This window comes from Pristiophorus japonicus, chromosome 16 (genome assembly GCF_044704955.1).
Source record: "Pristiophorus japonicus isolate sPriJap1 chromosome 16, sPriJap1.hap1, whole genome shotgun sequence".
Classification (NCBI taxonomy): Eukaryota; Metazoa; Chordata; class Chondrichthyes; family Pristiophoridae; genus Pristiophorus; species Pristiophorus japonicus.
The window spans coordinates 11,437,272-11,457,697 of record NC_091992.1 but is presented as its reverse complement, the minus strand read 5'-3'; the positions used below and the strand labels follow the sequence as shown (position 1 = coordinate 11,457,697).

Genomic DNA, 20,426 nt, shown 5'->3' with positions numbered 1-20,426 from the left:
TCCGTGTGGTGAAGGTGCTCCCACAGTGCTGTTAGGGGAGGGAGTTCCAGGATTGTGACCCAGCGACGATGAAGGAACGGCCGATATATTTCCAAGTCAGGATGCTGTGTGACTCGCTAAGAAGCTTAGAGGTGAAGCCTCTTCTACTCCATCCCAACAACTTGTCTTAACCTCAGTCTCAGAAACAGTCATCGCGTACTGGGTCACCGTTTGCCTGTATAAAAAAAAACGAATCAGTAATGCAGGATCCCTGCAGAACATCGCAAGATGCAACCTTCATCCCAAATGTAATATGTACCTTGGAGGCAACCATCTCTGGTTCCACCTGAATATCTCTAGGAATTGGGAGCTGAATGCCATTGGCTCTGCTATTCAACCGGCATCTGAGGAAGGACTGCACCATCAGCTCTCCTGCCCGAGCTCAGCTTGACACCATCTGACCATTCAGGAGTGAGAGGATTGTGGGTGGACAGCTCAATGAAGGACATGCTAGTGTGTGGGAGGTGTTAGAGGATGTAATCACCCACCAACATGGTCCCCATGGTCTACCACACTGATAGAATCACCACCATTCCCAACACATACTCCTGGGAATGGTGGGGACCCTCTTGGTTTGATGGACTCACTGAGACACATTAATGGGTGGGATTTTCTACTTTGCTGTTTTCGGGGTGAAAACGGAGGCGGGGCGGGAAATTTACCGTCCGATTAACGTTAGCCATTAATTGATTAATTCTCGTCATTTGGGCTCTGCACCAGGGGCGCGGCGCAAAGGGAGGCGTTGTACGACCTTCGCGGCACATAAACGGGAACCTCGCCAACTAAAGTGCGGGGCCTGGGAGCGGCCCGAGAGAGGCCTTGGGAGGGGGGGGGGGAAAACCCCCTAAAAGAAAATCACAAAAACATTCAAAAAAACATTGGCCAACACCCTCACAACACAATAAACGAAGAAACATTGGAACTGACCTGCTTCACGGTTTATCCACCTCACCACCGCTGGCAGGGCTGGATCGCTGTGTTTTCCCCGGCGGTCATCGTGTGGGCACGCTTCGCGGCGTACGGGTCGGGTTCGAGCCGAAACTCGCGCGGTGTCGCAAGGAGAGCCGTTACACACCCGGCGGTGCTCTCCCCGGCGGAGCTCTCCCCGGCGGTGCTCTCCCCGGCGGAGCTCTCCCCGGCGGTGCTCTCCCCGGCGGAGCTCTCCCCGGCGGAGCTCTCCCCGGCGGTGCTCTCCCCGGCGGAGCTCTCCCCGGCGGTGCTCTCCCCGGCGGAGCTCTCCCCGGCGGTGCTCTCCCCGGCGGTGCTCTCCCCGGCGGAGCTCTCCCCGGCGGTGCTCTCCCCGGCGGTGCTCTCCCCGGCGGTGCTCTCCCCGGCGGTGCTCTCCCCGGCGGTGCTCTCCCCGGCCGAGCTCTCCCCGGCGGTGCTCTCCCCGGCGGTGCTCTCCCCGGCGGTGCTCTCTCCGGCGGTGCTCTCCCCGGCGGTGCTCTCCCCGGCAGTGCTCTCCCCGGCGGAGCTCTCCCCGGCGGTGCTCTCCCCGGCGGTGCTCTCTCCGGCGGTGCTCTCCCCGGCGGTGCTCTCCCCGGCAGTGCTCTCCCCGGCGGAGCTCTCCCCGGCGGAGCTCTCCCCGGCGGTGCTCTCCCCGGCGGAGCTCTCCCCGGCGGAGCTCTCCCCGGCGGTGCTCTCCCCGGCAGTGCTCTCCCCGGCAGTGCTCTCCCCGGCGGTGCTCTCCCCGGCCGAGCTCTCCCCGGCGGTGCTCTCCCCGGCGGTGCTCTCCCCGGCGGTGCTCTCTCCGGCGGTGCTCTCCCCGGCGGTGCTCTCCCCGGCAGTGCTCTCCCCGGCGGAGCTCTCCCCGGCGGTGCTCTCCCCGGCGGAGCTCTCCCCGGCGGTGCTCTCCCCGGCGGAGCTCTCCCCGGCGGAGCTCTCCCCGGCGGAGCTCTCCCCGGCGGTGCTCTCCCCGGCGGTGCTCTCCCCGGCGGTGCTCTCCCCGGCGGTGCTCTCCCCGGCGGAGCTCTCCCCGGCGGTGCTCTCCCCGGCGGAGCTCTCCCCGGCGGTGCTCTCCCCGGCGGAGCTCTCCCCGGCGGTGCTCTCCCCGACGGTGCTCTCCCCGGCGGTGCTCTCCCCGGCGGTGCTCTCCCCGGCGGAGCTCTCCCCGGCGGTGCTCTCCCCGGCGGTGCTCTCCCCAACGGTGCTCTCCCCGGCGGTGCTCTCCCCGGCGGAGCTCTCCCCGGCGGTGCTCTCCCCGGCGGAGCTCTCCCCGGCGGAGCTCTCCCCGGCGGAGCTCTCCCCGGCGGTGCTGCTAAGTGCCGTCGCAAAACACGGCCAGCGGATCGCGACCTGGCTGAACGCCCCATTTTTTGCCGCGGAGTGTCAAAAAAACGACCCAAAAATCCAGCCCACTGGGGGGGGGGGGGGCGGGGGGTGATTGCCTCTCTTATGTCTTTGCATGTCTCTCCACAATTCTCTCACCACACAGCAGTAAAAACCCTGTTGATCTTATTGTTTACAAGAATGGTGGGTTCTATCAGGTTTCTATTCATAGAAAGGTATTCACAACCTGATCCACTCAGGCAGCAGGGCAGCTTGTTCAGCTTAGGAGTGCGTTTGTGCGAAAGCTTTGGAGATAGAAAGAGAGAACTTGCATTTATATAGCGCCCTTCACGATCTCAGGACATCCCCGAGTGCTTTACAGCCAATGAAATACTTTTTGGAGCGTTGTCACTGATGTAATGTAGGAAACGCGGCAGCCAATTTACGCACAGCAAGCTCCCACAAGCAGCAAGGTGATAATGACCCAGACAATCTGTTTTTTTAGTGATATTGGTTGAGGGATAAATATTGGCCCGGACACACGGGATAACTCCCCTGCTCTTCTACAAATAGTGCCGTGGGGTCTTCTAATTCCACCTCAGTGGGGCCTCGGTTTAACGTCACATCCGAAAGACGGCACCTCCGACAGTGCGGCACTCCCTCAGCACTGCACTGGGAGTGTCAGCCTGGATTTTGTGCTCAAGTCTCTGGAGTGAGAGACAAAGATACACTGTGGGAATGATCCCATTTTGTTGAGAGCAGGAACTCTTAAGATTTGATACCTGTGTAATTCAGGCCTTGTGTGATGCACCGGACAAAGAGGAACACAAGGGCAAAGGAAGAGAAGGCTCTGTTGATTTTGCAGCCAGGTAAGGTTCCAGGCCAGGTAACCTCTGACAAGAGGACGGAAACTGATGTAGATGGGCCAGTCAAAAAATAGAAATAGAGTCTGGTTGACAGACAGGTACAGGTCCATTTGAACCCTCGGCAGGGCCCTCTCGAGTTAGACCGATGCTGATACAGACCGCCAGAATCTGTAATGTGCGCAAACAGATGAGACGGTAACCCCCACCTCCTCCCTCCCACCCATGGCCCAGCTGTTTCTAGATGGAGGAGTGCCGCGGTATAACCTCCAGTCATAATCATACCTTTAAGGTGCTGATTAAAGAAATGGAGCCAAACGTAATAGATGGAAGATGTCCTGGCCAATATTTATCCCCCAATCAACATATCTAAAAAACAGATTGTCTGGGTCAATGTCACATTGCTGTTTGTGGGAGCTTGCTGTGCGCAAATTGGTGGCCGCGTTTCCCATATCACAACAGTGACTACACTTCGATAAAGAAGTACTTCATTGGCTGTAAAGCGCTTTGAGACGTCCGGTGGTCGTGAAAGGCGCTATATAAATGCAAGTTTTTCTTTAAGATGTATGGACTCCATTCCATCAAAGACCTTTCCTGTGTCTAAAGATGACAATGATTATAGAGATCCCTTCGCATCGCTGACAAATTGCCTTTTTATGGGGCACAACCAATAAAAACCGTGTGGGGTGGGGGGAAAGATTCACCTTGGTTGCAACTCCTGTTAACGCCCCTGGGGGGCGCTATTGGAGCACAAACTATTTCTCACCTGGGGGCTGGGGGGGGGGAAGAGTGCTATCGCCTCCTGCGAAATTGCGCGGGAGTTAGCGGAGACGCAAACCAGCAGCGCCCCACCCCCTCTCCCGCCAATGATGATGACGTCATGGCCGTGCACGGCGACCCCTTTTCGCCCCAGGCTGGAAATTGGGCAGCGCCCCCATGAGGTCGCGGCGGGCGATGACAGCGGCAGCCTCACGGGTCGCGAACCAGGGCTACACTCGGCGAGTGGGGCGAAAAGTAAAGGGGAGCCTCACCATTTCTGTTTTAATTGCTGACTTACCGACGGCGGCCTTTTGTTTGCGCTTTCGCGGGGTGCGTGCCGCGATGGCGTGTAGTGGTGGTCCCCTCGCCCCGCTGCAGCGCTCACAGCGCGCCCTCCCCTTTAATACAAGGAGCGGGTTCTGTGCTTGCGCCAACGCTACGCGGCGACGGAATTCCCGCCTCGGTTACCCGTCCCCAAACGGGGCCTTGCCGAATTACGGCCCCCCAAAAAAATGAAAAGGACGTTTTTTTTAACAAATTCAATTAAAACTCGGTTGCCGGGGGCGATGATGCACTCCAGTCCCTCCGGCGCCCGCCTCTCGCGGGAGGCCGCGAGCGTACCGGTGGACACCGCGTGCTCCGTCTCCAGGGGCGCCCTGGCGCGGATGTACCTGCGGGAGAGAGGCAGGCAGTCGGGCTGAACGAGCCCCCTCGACCGCCCGCTGCCTGGACCGGCTGATGGCCCCCTTGGCCGTGCTCGGGTGCAGTCCTGCGATTGAACCCTGACCCCGAGAGTTGATTTCCGTTAACAGCGTGATTGGAAACAACGAGCGGCAGATGATTATTTTCCCCCCCACCTCCCCAAATAAAAACATTTTTCACTGATTACCCCCGGCACAGCCGACTGTTTGATTGGCAGAGGACGCTCTTTGTCAGTTTGGAAGGACATCATTGCCAATCAGCCCCGTGATCATGTTGATTGCCGGACTCAATCCTTGATCCGACGTGAACGGATTGAACTTTTGAGGCAGGCGTTTCTCTTCACGACGATGAAGGAAGCCAATTTTAAAGAGGCGCTAGACAGACCTGGAAAGCACGTGACTGCGTTTGTGCGCGGTGCATTGTCACAATCAGCCCAATGGTCAATAATTCTACTCTGTCGCTAAGGCATCCTTTGTTAGAGAGCATTTTTATAATAAAAAGGAGGAAAGACTTACATTTCTATAGCGCCTTTCACGACCACCGGACGTCTCAAAGCGCTTTACAGCCAATGAAGTACTTTTTGGAGTGTAGTCATTGTTATAATGTGGGAAACGCAGCAGCCAATTTGCGCACAGCAAGCTCCCACAAACAGCAATGTGATAATGACCCAGATAATCAGTTTTAGTGATGTTGATTGAGGGCTAAATATTATGGGGAGCGGGCAGGGAAGTGGAGCTGAGTCCATGATCAGATCAGCCATGATCGTATTGAATGGCGGAGCAGGCTCGAGGGGCCAAATGGCTTACTCCTGCTCCTATTTCTTATGTAAGACTTAATAAAACCCCAGCCAAGTTGGGTTCAGGGAGTCCACGATGAGGTATGCAGTTGAGAGCCTAATGGATGAACTGGTAATGTGTAGTGTGATTGTTAAACCTTTGCCAATAAACCAACTAGTTCTTAATAGCAATGTGTCGCTATGAATTCTTAAGAACCCATGAAGCCAATACATTACGGCGATGTCTATGCACCGTCAGTTTGGCCATTTGGCTCACTCTCACTGCTCCTGCCTATTATTTATTGCCCTACGGCGCTGCCATGTTCAGTGGTGAAGGAAAGGACCGAAAGGCAGGAGTAGAAATCAATAAAAAGGGAGGAAGAATTTAAATAAGTACTTTCAGATGTTGCAGGAGAACTGCCATTTTACCCTGACTGCAGGAATCGGCCGGTTATGATATGATGTCAGAAATGGGATATCATTCAATCAAAACTTTCTTCAAATTGTCGCGCTTTTAATATAATAGTTTTCTCCACGTTGTGGTAATAAATCTTTGGCCAGCACCCAGCAAAAGGTTAGCACATTAATAATCTTGAAACAATTCTTTTGTGTTTCGGAGCTGGGACCCACAGTTAGCAGGCTGGTCTGGCACTGAACTAAAATGTGGAGACTTGGTCAATCATATAGTAAATGTTGACTGTTTGTTGCGATGTATAATGACTCCTGCTAATGACGCCCGGCCTGTATCCCAGTCCCAGCACTGTCTGGCTTGCACCTGAATGATCCATTTCAGCACAAACCTCAGGCCAGGAACTCAAGCGACTCGTCAAGAACGCGAGAGCCAGGGAAACGGAATAGTTCTGGTAGCGCCTTCCTCTCTCCATCCCCCCCAGGCCTGTGTCAGCCTCTCAGGAACACTTCCCACCAAAGTTGGCACGCCTATTTGGGGAGAGAGTTCCAGAGGGCAGCATTTCCCAAACCTGCGAGCTCTACCACCCAGAAGGACAAGGGCAGCAGGCGCATGGGGATGGAGTATAAAAGCAGGGAAGTCTTGCTACAGCTATACAGGGTATTGGTGAGGCCACACCTGGAATACTGCATGCAGTTTTGGTTTCCATATTTACGAAAGGATATACTTGCTTTGGAGTCTGTTCAGAGAAGGTTCACTAGGTTGATTCTGGAGATGAGGGGGTTGGCTTATGAGGAAAGGTTGAGTAGGTTGGGCCTCTACTCATTGGAATTCAGAAGAATGAGAGGTGATCTTATCGAAGCGTAGAAGGTTATGAGGGGGTTTGACAAGGTGGATGCAGAGAGGATGGTTCCACTGATGGGGGAGACTAGAACTAGAGAGCCTCAGAGAGCTGTGGAAGCTGCATCATTGAATAAATTTAAGACAGAGATAGACCGTTTCTTAATCGATAAGGGACTAAGGGGTTATGGGGAGCGGGCGGGGAAGTGGAGCGGAGTCCATGATCAGATCAGCCCTGATTTTATTAAATGGTGGAACAGGCTCGAGGGGCCGTATGGCCTACTACTGTTCCTATTTCATACGTTCTTATGTTCTTATGGGAACACCACCACCTCCACGTTCCCTTCCAAATCACACACCATCCTGACTTGGAAATATATCGGCTGTTCCTTCATCGTCGCTGGGTCAAAAACCTGGGACTCCCTCCCTCACAGCACTGTGGGAGCACCTTCACCACATGGACTGCAGCGGTTCAAGAAGGCGGCTCACCACCACCTTCTCGATGGGCAATAAATGCCGGCCTTGCCAGCGACGCCCACATCCTGTGAATCAATTTTTAAAAAGTTTTAAAATAGTGTCCGAGTCAGGTATATCACAGCGAGGAAAAACTCCGCCCCAGAAATAGGTCCTCGCCCTAACTTCTGGAGGGAGCCCCCAGCTTAACTAGGGCAACATTTATTTCCTGTCCCTGAAATGGGTCACTTTTACAACCCTTCCAGCAGCGAGACATCTCAAAATCAAAATATTGGAGAGGTTGGGGTGGGGGGTGGGGTGGAGGGGGAGGGGAAGAGGGGGGGGGTTTGAGGAAAAATGCTGTTTGAGTGGACAGGGTGGTCATACAATGAAACCTACGGCAATACGTCCAACTTGACAAGTCAACTTGGAGAGCGAATTCTAAAGAGCAAGGACATAGTGACTGAATAATTGGCCTCTGTGATGTAGTTGATTCATTGGTTTCTTTGCTTAAAAATTAATAGCAACACATTGCTATTAAGAACGAGTTGGTTTATTAGCAAAAGGTTTAACAATCACACTACACATTACCAGTTCATCCACCAGGCTCACAACCACCTGCCTCATCGAGGATCTCCCGAACCCAACTGGCTGGGGTTTTATTGAGTCTTGCGAACATCATGTGACTGGCCGAGCCACTCACAACTCAACAGCTCTACAAACCCGTGAACGTGCTCTGACGGCAGGGTAGCGGGAGCAGGGAACAGGTAGTTATACGGGGCCAGGAGAGCGGGAGGTGTGCGCGGGGACATATGGCCGGGGAAGATCACTCAAGACAAATCGGACAGGGCCCTGGAGAGAGCTGAAGACAGGAAGAGGATTTTGAAAAAGGGATTTTTTCAGTGCACAGGGAGCTCGGCCAAGACCGGGGTGATGGATGGGCAGGGGTTTGTGAGTGTGGGGACACACATAACATTTCATTAGCTGGAGACGTAGAAGGCCTGTCAAGGAGCGTGTTGGGAGAAGTAAAGGTTTGAGGTGAGGATTAGAGTTTCAGCAGTGCTCTTGGGAGAGGTAGGAACAAAAGTGGGCAATGTCACTGGAAAGGGAAGGGATCTTGGCAGTAGACCAGATCAACAACAGCAACGTGCATTTATATAGCGCCTTTAATGTAGTAAAACTTCCCAAGGTGCTTCACAAGAGCGTTATCAGACAAAATTTGACACCCAGCCACATCAGGAGATTTTAGGACAGGTGACCAAAAGCTTGGTCAAAGAGGTAGGTTTCAAGGAGCATCTTAAAGGAGGAGAGGTTGAGAGGCGGTGAGGTTTAGGCAGGGAATTCCAGAGCCAGGCAACAGAAGGCACGGCCACCGATGGTGGAGCGATTATAATCAGGGATGCTCAAGAGACAGAATTAGAGGAGCGCAGACATCTCAGAGGGGTTGTGGGACTGGAGGAGATTACAGAGATAGGGAGGGGTTGAGGCCATAGAGGGATTTGAAAACAAGAATAACATTTTTAACTGAGGCGTTGCCAGACCGGGAGCCAGTGTCGGTTGGCGAGCACAGGGGGTGATGGATGAGCGAGACTTGGTTCCGATACAGGAGTTTGGATACAAACTGTGGTTTGGATGTGCTCAAGTTGACGGGGGGAGTGGGGGGGGGGGGGCTGCAAGATGGGAGGCCGGCGAGGAGTGCGTCGGAATAGTCGAGTCCAGGGGTAACGAAGGTGAATGGACGAGGGTTCCAGAAGCGGGTGAGCTGAGGCAGGGGCGGAGGCGGCCGATGGAAGGGGTGCGGGGTCAGAAGCCCAGCTCGGAGCCGAACGGGATGGTGCGGTGGCGGGCAGCCGGGCTCGGCCTCAGACTGCAGCCAAACACCGGCAGCTCCAGCCTGAGGAGGTGGCTGGGGACACTCAGCAAGTGAGAGCCAGAGGCAGTGGCTGGTTTTATCGCCCTCCCTGGGCCAAGGGCCAGAGGTCCTTCTGTTATCACTGAGATCAGCTAACTCAGCAAAGGCCAGCGATCAAACCTGGGACCCCCGCTCGGCTCAGTGCCGCGCGAGGCATTGCAATTGTTCATTGAGCCACTGGGGGCAGCACCAGTTGGGTTATAGACTATTACAGCAGCAAAGAAGCACATTCGGCCCATCGTGCCTGTGCTGGCTCTTTGATAGAGCTCTACAATTAGCCCCACTCCCTCCTTCTCTTTCCCCACAGCCCAGCAGATTTTTCCCCTTCCAGTATTTATCCAACTCCCTTTTGAAAGCTGCTATTGAATCTGCTCCCTCCGCCCTTTCAGGCAGCGCGTTCCCGATCACAACTTACTGCGTAAAAGAAATTCTCATCTCTCCCCCCTCCGACCTGTTAATATCTGGAAAATAAAATCTCTCAGAAGTTTGTAGAAGCTGCCAATGCGATTTTTTTCCCCAAAAATTATTTCCTCGCCTTTTTTCCCCCCCCCCCCCCCTTTTTCCCGCAGCTTCTCCACACCAAGCGTCGCCAACGGCAACGATGAGAGATGTAGGGGCCAGTCTCAGAGACTCTGCCGTCGCTACTCGACAGTTGTCCACTAGGAGGCGCACGTGAGCGCCACAAGGTGGCTCATGTTCCCAGCCTCCCCGGTGGGGGCTGAGCAGAGTGTGACCCTGTGTGCGGCACCGCAGCTCAGACCCCCCCCCTGTGGCGAGCCCATCTCCCACCGTTTGTTAGCGGATCACTTCCACAGCGCTGTCCTCGCTCAGCACAATTCCTTTTGCAAAGAACGCCGCAGAAATTCGGGAGGGTTCAAAAGTTGCCACGCCAGGAATAGAGTAATAGAATCATCCGGCCCAGGAGGAGGCCATTCGGCCCATCGTTCCTGTGCCGACTCTTGGAAAGAGCTCTTCAATTAGCCCCACTCCCTCCTGCTCTTTCCCCACAGCCCCCGCAAATGTTTCCCCTTACAGTATTTATCCAAACTCCTTTCGAAAGTCACTATTGAATCTGCTTTCACCGTCCTCTCAGGCAGCGTGTTCCAGATCACAACAACTCGCTGCGTAAAATAGACGTTTCCTCATAGAAACATGGAAACATAGAAAGTAGGTGCAGGAGTAGGCCATTCGGCCCTTCGAGCCTGCACCACCATTCAATATGATCATGGCTGATCATTCACCTCAGTACCCCTTTCCTGCTTTCTCTCCACACCCCTTGATCCCTTTAACCGTAAGGGCCACATCTAACTCCCTTTTGAATATATCTAACGAAGTGGCCTCAACAACTTTCTGTGGTAGAGAATTCCACAGGTTCACCACTCTCTGAGTGAAGAAGTTTCTCCCCATCTTGGTCCTAAATGGCTTACCCCTTATCCTTAGACTGTGACCCCTGGTTCTGGACTTCCCCAATATCGGGAACATTCTTCCTGCATCTAACCTGTCCAATCCCGTCAGAATTTTATATGTTTCTATGAGATCCCCTCTCATTTTTCTAAATTCCAGTGAATATAAGCCTAGTCGATTCAGTCTTTCTTCATATGTCAGTCCCACCATCCCGGGAATCAGTCTGGTGAACCTGCGCTGCACTCCCTCAATAGCAAGAATGTCCTTCCTCAGATTAGGAGACCAAAACTGCACACAATACTCAAGGTGTGGTCTCACCAAGGCCCTGTACAACTACAGGAAGACCTCTCTGCTCCTATACTCAAATCCCCTCGCTATGAAGGCCAGCATGCCATTTGCTTTCTTAACCGCCTGCTGTACCTGCATGCCAACTTTCAATGACTGATGTACCATGACACCCAGGTCTCGTTGCACCTCCCCTTTTCCTAATCTGTCACCATTCAGATAATACTCTGCCTTCCTCTTTTTGCCACCAAAGTGGATAACCTCACATTTATCCACATTATACTGCATCTGCCATGCATTTGCCCATTCACCTAATCTGACCAAGTCACCCTGCAGCCTCTTAGCATCCTCCTCGCAGCTCACACTGTCACCCAGCTTAGTGTCATCTGCAAACTTGGAGATATTACATTCAATTCCTTCGTCTCCCCCTCTGGTACTTTTGCCGATTATCTTAAATCTGTGTCCTCTGTTTATTGACCCTCCTGCCAGTGGAAACAGTTTCTCCCGATCTGCTCGTATCGAAACCCCTCACAATTTTGAACATCTCTATTAAATCTCCCCTGAACCTTCTCTGCTCTAAGGAGAACAATCCCAGCTTCTCCAGTCTTGCCATTCATCCCTGGTACCATTCTGGTAAATCCCCTCTGCTCCCCCTCCAAGGAATAGTCGGAAGGAGAAATATGATTTCTCTTGGTTAGACCACACTTGGAGTACTGCGTACAGTTCTGGTCGCCATATTATAAAAAGGATATGGAGACACTGGAAAGGTGCAGAAAAGATTAGCAAGGATGATACCAAAAATGCGAGGGTGTACCTATCAGGAAAGGATGAACAGGCTGGGTCTCTTTCTCGTGAAAAGAGAAGGCTGTGGGGTGACCTAATCGAGGTCTTTAAAATTATGAAAGGTTTTTGATAGAGTGGACACAGAGAGAGTGTTTCCACTTGTGGGGAAGAGAATAACTAGAGACCATCAATATAAGATAGTCACCAAGAAATCCAATCGGGAATTCAGAAGCAAGTTCTTTACCCAGAGAATGGTGAGAATGTGGAACTCGCTACCACAGGGAGTGATTGAAGCGAATGGTATCTGTTGTGTATCTGTAAAGCATGCACTCCCATGTTCCGCCACCAGGGAGCGCATCCACTGAAGTCCCAAGGGATCCCAGCATCCCTTAGGAGCACTGTATATAAGCCGGCCCCCAAGGCCTGTTCCTCACTCTGGAGTGTCTTAATAAAGACTGAGGTCACTGTTACTCTAACCTCCCTGTGTGCAGTCTCATCTGTGTTAGGAACACAACAGTATCGATGCATTTAAGGGGAGGCTAGACAAGCATATGAGGGAGAAGGGAATAGAGGGTTATGCTGATAGATTTAGATGAGGAAAGACGGGAGGAGGCTCGAGTGGAGCATAAACGCCGATATGGACTGGTTGGGCCGAATGGCCTGTTTCTGAGCTGTATATAATTCTTATTTCGACAACAGAGATTCCACAGGCTGAAAGTGGTTCGGTCTCTGATGATGCCCCCTTGTGGGAATAACTGGAACTTGCTCTATGATGCTCACGATCCCAGCAAAGACGGGACTTCGCAGGAACAAATCACAGTACGTGATAATCTAACATAGTGCTACTGCTAATCTGGGCACTAATTTTTAAAAAGTGTATAAAATAATCCTAACTAAAAAAAATGAAAATAAAAACCCAGAATATAAAAATAAAATTAAATGTGTGAAAGTTAATTAACTGGAGCTGATACATTGGGAAAGCTCGCCCTGAAATGAGATCACTTTGTTGGTCTGATCCTTCCCCACTTGGACTGCTCTCCCAGAGCTCACCGAGTCTTGGCTTTCCATGTGAATTTTTACAACAACAAAAACTTACATTTATATAGCGCCTTTCACATAGCAAAACGTCCCAAGCTGCTTCACAGGAGCAGTATTTGGCACCGAGCTGCATAAGGAGATATTGGGACAAGGAGGTAGGTTTTAAGGAGCGTCTTAAAGGAGGAGAGAGAGAGGTGGAGAGGTTTAGGGAGGGAATGAGGACTCAGGCAGCTGAAGGCACGGTCACCGATGGAGGGGGGGATGATAAAAATCAGGGATGCGCAAGAGGCCAGAATAGGCACTATATAAACATGTTGAGTATACTAGATTGATCCCTGAAATGAGAAGATTGTCCGATGAGGAAAGCTTGAGTTGAAGAATGAGAGATGATCTCATTGAAACATACCAGATTCTGAGGGGGATTGACAGGATAAATGCTGAGAGGTTGTTTTCCCCGGGGCTGGGGAGTCTAGAACCAGGGGTCACAGTCTCAGGATAAGGGGTCGGCCATTTAGGACGGAGATGAGGAGAAACTTCTTCACTCAGAGGGTGGTGAATCTTTGGAATTCTCTGCCCCAGAGGTCTGTGGATGTTCAGTCGTTGAGTATATTCAAGGCAGAGATCGATAGATTTTTGGAGTCTAGGGGAATCAAGGGATGTGGAGATCGGGCGGGAAAGTGGAGTTGAGGTCGAAGATCAGCCATGGTCTTACTGAATGGCCAGATAATCTGCTTTAGTGATGTTGATTGAGGGATAAATATTGGCCCAGGGCACCGGGGATAACTCCCCTGCTCTTCTTCGAAATAATACCATGGGATTTTTTACGTCCACCTGAGAGAGCAGACGGGGCCTCGGTTTAACGTCTCATCCGAAAGACGGCACCTCCAACAGTGCAGCGCTCCCTCAGCACTGCACTGGGAGAGTTAGCCTGGATTTATGTGCTCAAGTCCCTGGAGTGGGACTTGAACCCACAACGATGGGCTGAATGGCCTCCCTGTGTGTGCTGTGAGTAAGATTCTACTACTCTGTCAAAGGGCTGGTGGGTCGTCCCCGAAAAGGAACGTTTAGGCAGGTTGAGGCGACCGATTTCTCGCAGCGCAGGATTGACCGGGATTTCCCCCAGGTGTGAGAGCAAGGTCCCGGCCGGAAGCATTCTGGGAGTTGTTTTACTCAAACTGTAAATGCTGAGGTGTAACCGGATCGAGGCAAGAGTTATTTATTTTCTTTAAAGACCTTTTTCTGTGTATTTCATACTCATCACAGTCTCCCGGTGATGGGGAGTGGACCACTTGCCTATTTCAGACAACCCGATGTCAGCATTGAGCCCTGCCAGACCAGAGTTAGCACACTTCCATGCCTCAATAAGGTGGCTCGGGCCCAGCGTGGGAACAGATGCCCCTGCAGCCCAATGCTCCCCGATCCCTGCATTAGCACCTCCCCCCCACCCCCGCCCCGTGGCCCCTGCTGCCAAGTGAGACCGCTAGTTTTTGTGCGCATTGATGCTGAATCCAGCACAGCTCTGGTGCTGTAGGTCTGTGCCCGCCCTGACCTTGATTGTGTCTGCCCTGCGTAACATTTCCACCTCCGTAACATCGCCCGTCTCCGCCCCTGCCTCGGCTCACCCGTTGCTGAAGCCCTCGTCCGTGCCCTTGTTGCCTCTAGACTTGACTATTCCAACGCACCCCTGGCTGGCCTCCCACATACGTAAACTGGAGGTGATCCAAAACTCGGCAGCCCATATCCTAACTCGCACCAAGTCCCGCTCACCCATCGCCCCCTTGTGCTCGCTGACCTACATCGGCTCCCGGTTAAGCAACACCTCGATTTCAAAATTCTCATCCTTGTTTTCCAATCCCTCCATGGCCTCACCCCTCCCTATCTCTGTAATCTCCTCCAGCTCCACAACCCCCCCCCCGAGATGTCTGCACTCCTCTAATTCTGCCCCCTTGAGCATCCCTGATTATAATCGCTCAGCCATTGGTGGCCGTGCCTTCTGTTGCCTGGGCCCCAAGCTCTGGAACTCCCTGCCTAAACCTCTCTTTCCTCCTTCAAGACGCTCCTTAAAACATACCTCTTTGACCAAGCTGTTGGTCACCAGGCCCTAATGTCTCCTTGGCTGGCATGGTGTCAAATGTTGTGTCTTATAACACTCCTGGGAAGCGCCTTGGGACATTTTACTACGTTGAAGGCGCTATATAAAAGAAGTTGTTGTTGTTGCCGAGATGCATGGCGCACACACAGGGGAGTCTTTTCATGCCCAACTATCTGGGCTGAGTCGGCAACCAGTTTCCGAGAAAGGAAAGGCCGGTATCTCAGCCAAATATCCCCCACTTCCCACCTTGCGTCTTTCAAAAACAAATCCCTCGACATTTCTCTCCCTCCCGGGTTTACTGGCTACACACTGCCTGCAGCCAAGAGGGGGGAGGGGGGGGGTGGATTCCTGACAGCCCCCACCAATCGCATCTCCCTTTATCTGGTTGCTAGGAAACACTTGAGCCTGGCAAACACTCTTTTTGAACTTCCCCTCATCCCCTTTGGAATGTGCCTTTTTTCACCTTCTCCCGGTTGGGGTCGGGCTCAGTGGAGTCGAGGTATGAACCCCCCCGCCCTACACTCTGTGCCACTGAAAGCCGCAGCTCATTAGCGAGGCACCACCTACTTAGCGATAAGTTTAAATCTCTCTATTAGCTGCAGGAGGCATGCAGCTCTCTGAGTAACCTGCGGGGAGGGCGGGGGTCTGAGGCCAAGTTTCCTCTTTTGAATTGTTATATAAAAAGAAAGAAAAGAAAGACTTGGATTTATATAGTGCCTTTCACGACAACCGGATCTCCCAGTGCTGAGGGAGTGCTGCACTGTCGGAGGTCTCGCCTTTTGGATGAGACGTTATAGTTGTAATGTGGGACTGTTGTAATTTAATATACCCACTCCCTCTACCTATTCTGGGGTTGTGCACCGAGTGCAGTATTTAGGCTACAAGAAGCATATTGAGGTTTTAGGGATGACACAGTACATAGAAACATAGAAAATAGCTGCAGGAGTAGGTCATTTGGCCCTTCGAACCTGCACCACCGTTCAATATGATCATGGCTGATCATGCAACTTCAGTACCCCATTCCTGCTTTCTCTCCATACCCCTTGATCCCTTTAGCCGTAAGGGCCACATCTAACTCCCTTTTGAATATATCCAACGAATTGGCCTCAACAACTTTCTGTGGTAGAGAATTCCACAGGTTCACCACTCTCTGGGTGAAGAAGTTTCTCCTCATCTCGGTCCTAAATGGCTTACCCCTTATCCTTAGACTGTGACCCCTGGTTCTGGACTTCCCCAACATTGGGAGCATTCTTCCTGCATCTAACCTGTCCAATTCCGTCAGAATTTTATATGCTTCTATGAGATCCCCTCTCATTCTTCTAAATTCCAGTGAATATAAGCCTAGTCGATCCAGTCTTTCTTCATATATATGGACTCACTAAGAAGTTGCCAGGTATGAGGAAATACAAATATGAGGAAAGGCTGGAAAAGTTGGAGGCTTTTTCATTGGAACAACGCAGATTATGGAGCAATATGGTGGAAGTGCTTAAAAGTAGGAAAGGGTGGCTCAGTAGATAGCACCCTCACCCTCTGAGTCAGAAGGTTGTGGGTTCAAGTCCCACTCCAGTGACTCAAGCACAAAAATCTAGGCTGACACTCTCAGTGCAGTGCTGAGGGAGTGCTGCACTGTCAGAGGCGCCGTCTTTCGGATGAGACGTTAAACCGAGGCCCTGTCTGCTCTTTCAGCTGGCGTAAAAGATCCCACGGCACTATTTCGAAGAAGAGCAGGGGAGTTATCCCCAGTGTCCTGGGGCCAATATTTATCGCTAAACCGGATTATCTGGTCATTATCACATTGCTGTTTGTGAGAGCTTGCTGTGTGCAAGTTGGCTGTTGCATTTCCCACATTACTGTACTCCAAAAACTACTTCATTGGCTGTAAAGTGCTTTGAGACAAAAATCTAGGCTGGCACTCCAGTGCAGTGCTAGGAGAGTGCTGCACTGTGGGAGGTGTTCGTGAAAGGCGCTATATAAATGCAAGTCTTTCTTTTATCTTAACGCAAGCGGGGGTTCATTTAAAATAAACAGGGCTGAACTAACAATGCATGGAGGCATATGGGCTGGCAGCTATATCTAATGACGGGCGTAATATAGAGATCCACCGAGTGGGCTACTGTGGTAATGCAACTAATGATGTATATAATAAAAGGCATCATGTGACAAGGTCACCTGACAAGTTCCTGTAGCGCCATCATGTATGTGTATGTTTGGGATGTTGTAGAGAAGATATCGCAATGGGCTTGGGTGTCACTTGGGTAAGTTTAATAGGTTTAGCCTCAGCGTTGAAAATGAACCATTCAGCTCCACTCGCGGTCACCGCCCCCACCCCTGCCCCCCTGCCCCCCAGCCCATGCTCGGCTGCTGAGCAAGCAAGTTGAAAGATAAAACCTACCTTCATGTTGTCACAGTGTTTTAATAATGCCTTTGTTTAACGGTTATACGATAAAATTAACTAAAATGCGTGTAAGCTTAGCTAACCATGGTAAAAGCTGTGAAGCAAAGCATGATGGTAAATTGAGCCAAAATTATGTTAGCCGTTGTAACTGCTGAAGTACTGTTGTTATGTTCGAGCCCAGCATGGTCAAGGCCAGAACATTAATTAGCCACAAAATAAAACAAAGGTCTACGACGCATATTTCTTATCGCCAAAGCTAAATAATGCGAGATTGTTTATATAGAAGTTCTGCAAAATACCAGATAAGGTGTTGAAAGTCAAAAGCTGGAAATTAATAGCAAGAGTTGAAACCCAGACAGTTGCAAGCTGTCACGTGTGTGTATGGGTGTGTGTATAAAAAAAGGTATAAAAAGGATATACTTGCTTTGGAGGCAGTTCAGAGAAGGGTCACTAGGTTGATTCCGGGGATGAGGGGGTTGACTTATGAGGAAAGGTTGAGTGGGTTGGGCCTCTACTCATTGGAATTCAGAAGAATGAGAGGTGATCTTATCGAAACGTATAAGATTATGAGGGGGCTCGACAAGATGGATGCAGAGAGGATGTTTCCACTGATGGGGGAGACTAGAATTAGAGGGCATGATCTTAGAATAAGGGGCCGCCCATTTAAAACTGAGATGAGGAGGAATTTCTTCTCTCAGAGGGTTGTAAGTCTGTGGAATTCGCTGCCTCAGAGAGCTGTGGAAGCTGGGTCATTGAATAAATTTAAGACAGAGATAGACAGTTTCTCAACCGATAAAGGATTAAGGAGTTATGGGGAGCGAGCGGGGAAGTAGAGAAGAGTCCATGATCGGATCAGCCATGATCGTATTAAATGGCGGAGCAGGCTCGAGGGGCCGTATGGCCTACTCCTGTTCCTATTTCTTATGTTCTTAGTAAGAGAAGCAGCTATTGAACCCTGAAGGCAGTGTGAACACAGAGGAAGACTGGTGGAGAACTACAGTCAGCAGAAGACAGCCAGAGACCACGCTGTAGTCCCTCGGTGAGCCCCGCTGGGGGTTTCGAGAAACAGACTGTCGACTATCGCCGCGTTAAGTATTACGTCTTTACACTGGATGTAAACCACTTAATAAAATCTGTTGTGCTTATTTGCCTTGTGCCTGTGCCCGGCGTGGCTTGTTGTGATCGTGGACATAAGTCTCATATCTTACAGAGTTAACGCCGAATGTCATTAATCACCCGCGCCAAAGGCCAAGGCCCCCCCGATCGGCCCATTAATCAGCGGCCGATCGGACCCACAAGCTGCTTGAGTTCAGCCAGATTTGTTTTGTCTTGTTTGTGTCTTATGCAGAGAGAGAGATAAGATTATCGTGACATCCGAGACACTGGTTCAACAACGGAGAAAGGCAGGGGGAAGGGTGGGGGAGCGAGATGTGTTTCATTGAGTTGCCCCTTTTTGAGACAGTGCATGTCTTTGTCTGTCACAATATGCCCTTTTCTTCGGGAAATCAGCTCTTAAAATTCAATTTTGCCAGATAAAAAGAATACTTTAAGAATCCCTGTACGCCCTTAAAAGCTTTTTTTGACTTTATCAAATGATGAATCAGAACGTTTTATCCCTTGTCTGAAAGCATTTTAAAATGTTAAACACTTCTACATCAATTAATCATGCCACAAAAAGGGAGAGTGCGAGAGATTGTATAAACCTCAAAAAACAATAAAGGAATCCAGTCTGACAAATCTCCATGGCACACCATTGGATCTTTAATATCATTGATCCTCATTACAATAATAATCCTGCCTCAGAAGGTTCGCTCCAAATTCATTCTTTGCTGTCCGGCCCATTTAAATTCAGCAGCACAGCAAAGTGCATAAATGTTTCAATGCACTAAGGGCTGAAGATGGGGAGGTGAATCGCACATCGTTAATTCTGGCATCACTGTAGGTGGGATGGGGAAGGGAGGGGGGGGGAGAGGAGGGAGAGGGCGAGGGAAGGGGAAGGGAGAAGGGGAGGGAGAGAGAATGAGGGGGCGAGGGACGGGGGGAGTGTGAGGAAGGGGAGGGAGGGAAGCGGAGTTAGGAGAGAGGGAGTAGAGGGGGAGGGAGAGGGGATGGGGAGGGGGAGGGAGAGGGAGGGGGAAAGGGTGAGGGAGAGGGGAGGGGGAGGAAGAGGGGATGGGGAGAGGGAGGGAAGTGGGGAGGAGAGAGGGAGGAGGGAGAGGGTGAGGGAGAGGGGAGGGATAGGAGAGGGAGGGAAGGGTGGGAGAGAGAGAGTGGATGGATGGGGAGGGGAGAGGGGAGGGAGCGAGAGGGGAGGGAGAGACGGGGAGGGGGAAGGGGAGAGGAGAGATTGGGAGGGGGGAGGGGAGAGGAGAGACGGGGAGGGGGAAGGGGCGAGGAGAGACGGGGAGGGGGAAGGGGAGAGGGGAGGCGAAGAGAGAGGAGAGGGGAGAGAGCGGGGAGGGGGAGAGAGCGGGGAGGGGGAGAGGAGGAGTGGGAGGGAAAGGAGAGAAAGGGAGAGCGAGAGTAGAAGGAAGGGGAGGGGAGAGAGAGGGGGAGTATGGTGGTTTTGGTACTGGACTCACAACTCAGAGGCCATGAGTTGAAATCCCACCAGAGAAAATTGTAAAATTGAATTGAATAAAATCTGAAGAAAAATACTGCGGATGCTGGGAATCTGAGATAAAAACAGAAAATACTGGAAACACTCGGGTGGCGTCTGTGGAGAGAGAGAGAGTTAATGTTGTGGGTCGTTGACCCTTCATCAGAACGCTGATCGACCTGAAACGTTAACTCTGTTTCTCTCTCCTAACCCGCTGAGAACTTCCAGCATGTTCTATTTTTATTTTATTTTATTGTGGGAATGACAAGTAAACGCTGCCATTTTTTTCTTTTGGTCGTAGACACCCTAACCGGTTCACTCGTGTCCCCCAGGGGGAAGGGAACCTGCCACCCCAACCCAGTCTGGCCTACACACGACTGACTCCCCTCCCACACTATCAGGCAGACCCGGCTTCCCGCAGCGCCGGTATCGGAGCAGCCCGCTACGCACTCTGCCCGCAACAGCCAGGAAATTCAGAGTTCTGTCTTTGAAAGTAAGCGAGGGCCAATTTTGTCCCAAATACATCGATCACTCGACTATATTTCACCCTTCCACTGTGACGTACACATTTGTGCACACAACCACCCTGTTTTAATCACAATACTGCACACAGTATATTCTGTATATAAAGAAAAAGAAAGACTTGCATTTATATAGCGCCTTTCACGACCACCGGACGTCTCAAAGCACTTTACAGCCAATGAAGTACTTTTGGAGTGTAGTCACTGTTGTAATGTGGGAAACGCGACAGCCAATTTGCGCACAGCAAGCTCCCACACACAGCAATGTGATGATGACCAAATAATCTGT

General features: G+C 51.4%; 1 protein-coding gene across 1 annotated transcript in view; it reads right to left on the bottom strand.

The window, feature by feature from the left end:
• Positions 1 to 729: 729 nt before the first annotated feature.
• Positions 730 to 20,426, bottom strand: part of LOC139226914 (mucin-21-like) — a 45,945-nt gene continuing 26,248 nt past the window's right edge. Inside the window, exons 2-3 of the mRNA XM_070858006.1 lie at positions 992 to 2,338; positions 730 to 883 (exon numbers count right to left, since the gene is read on the bottom strand). Of these exons, the coding sequence (XP_070714107.1) occupies positions 730 to 883; positions 992 to 2,338 (1,501 nt within the window). The remainder of the gene's footprint in view (positions 884 to 991; positions 2,339 to 20,426) is intronic.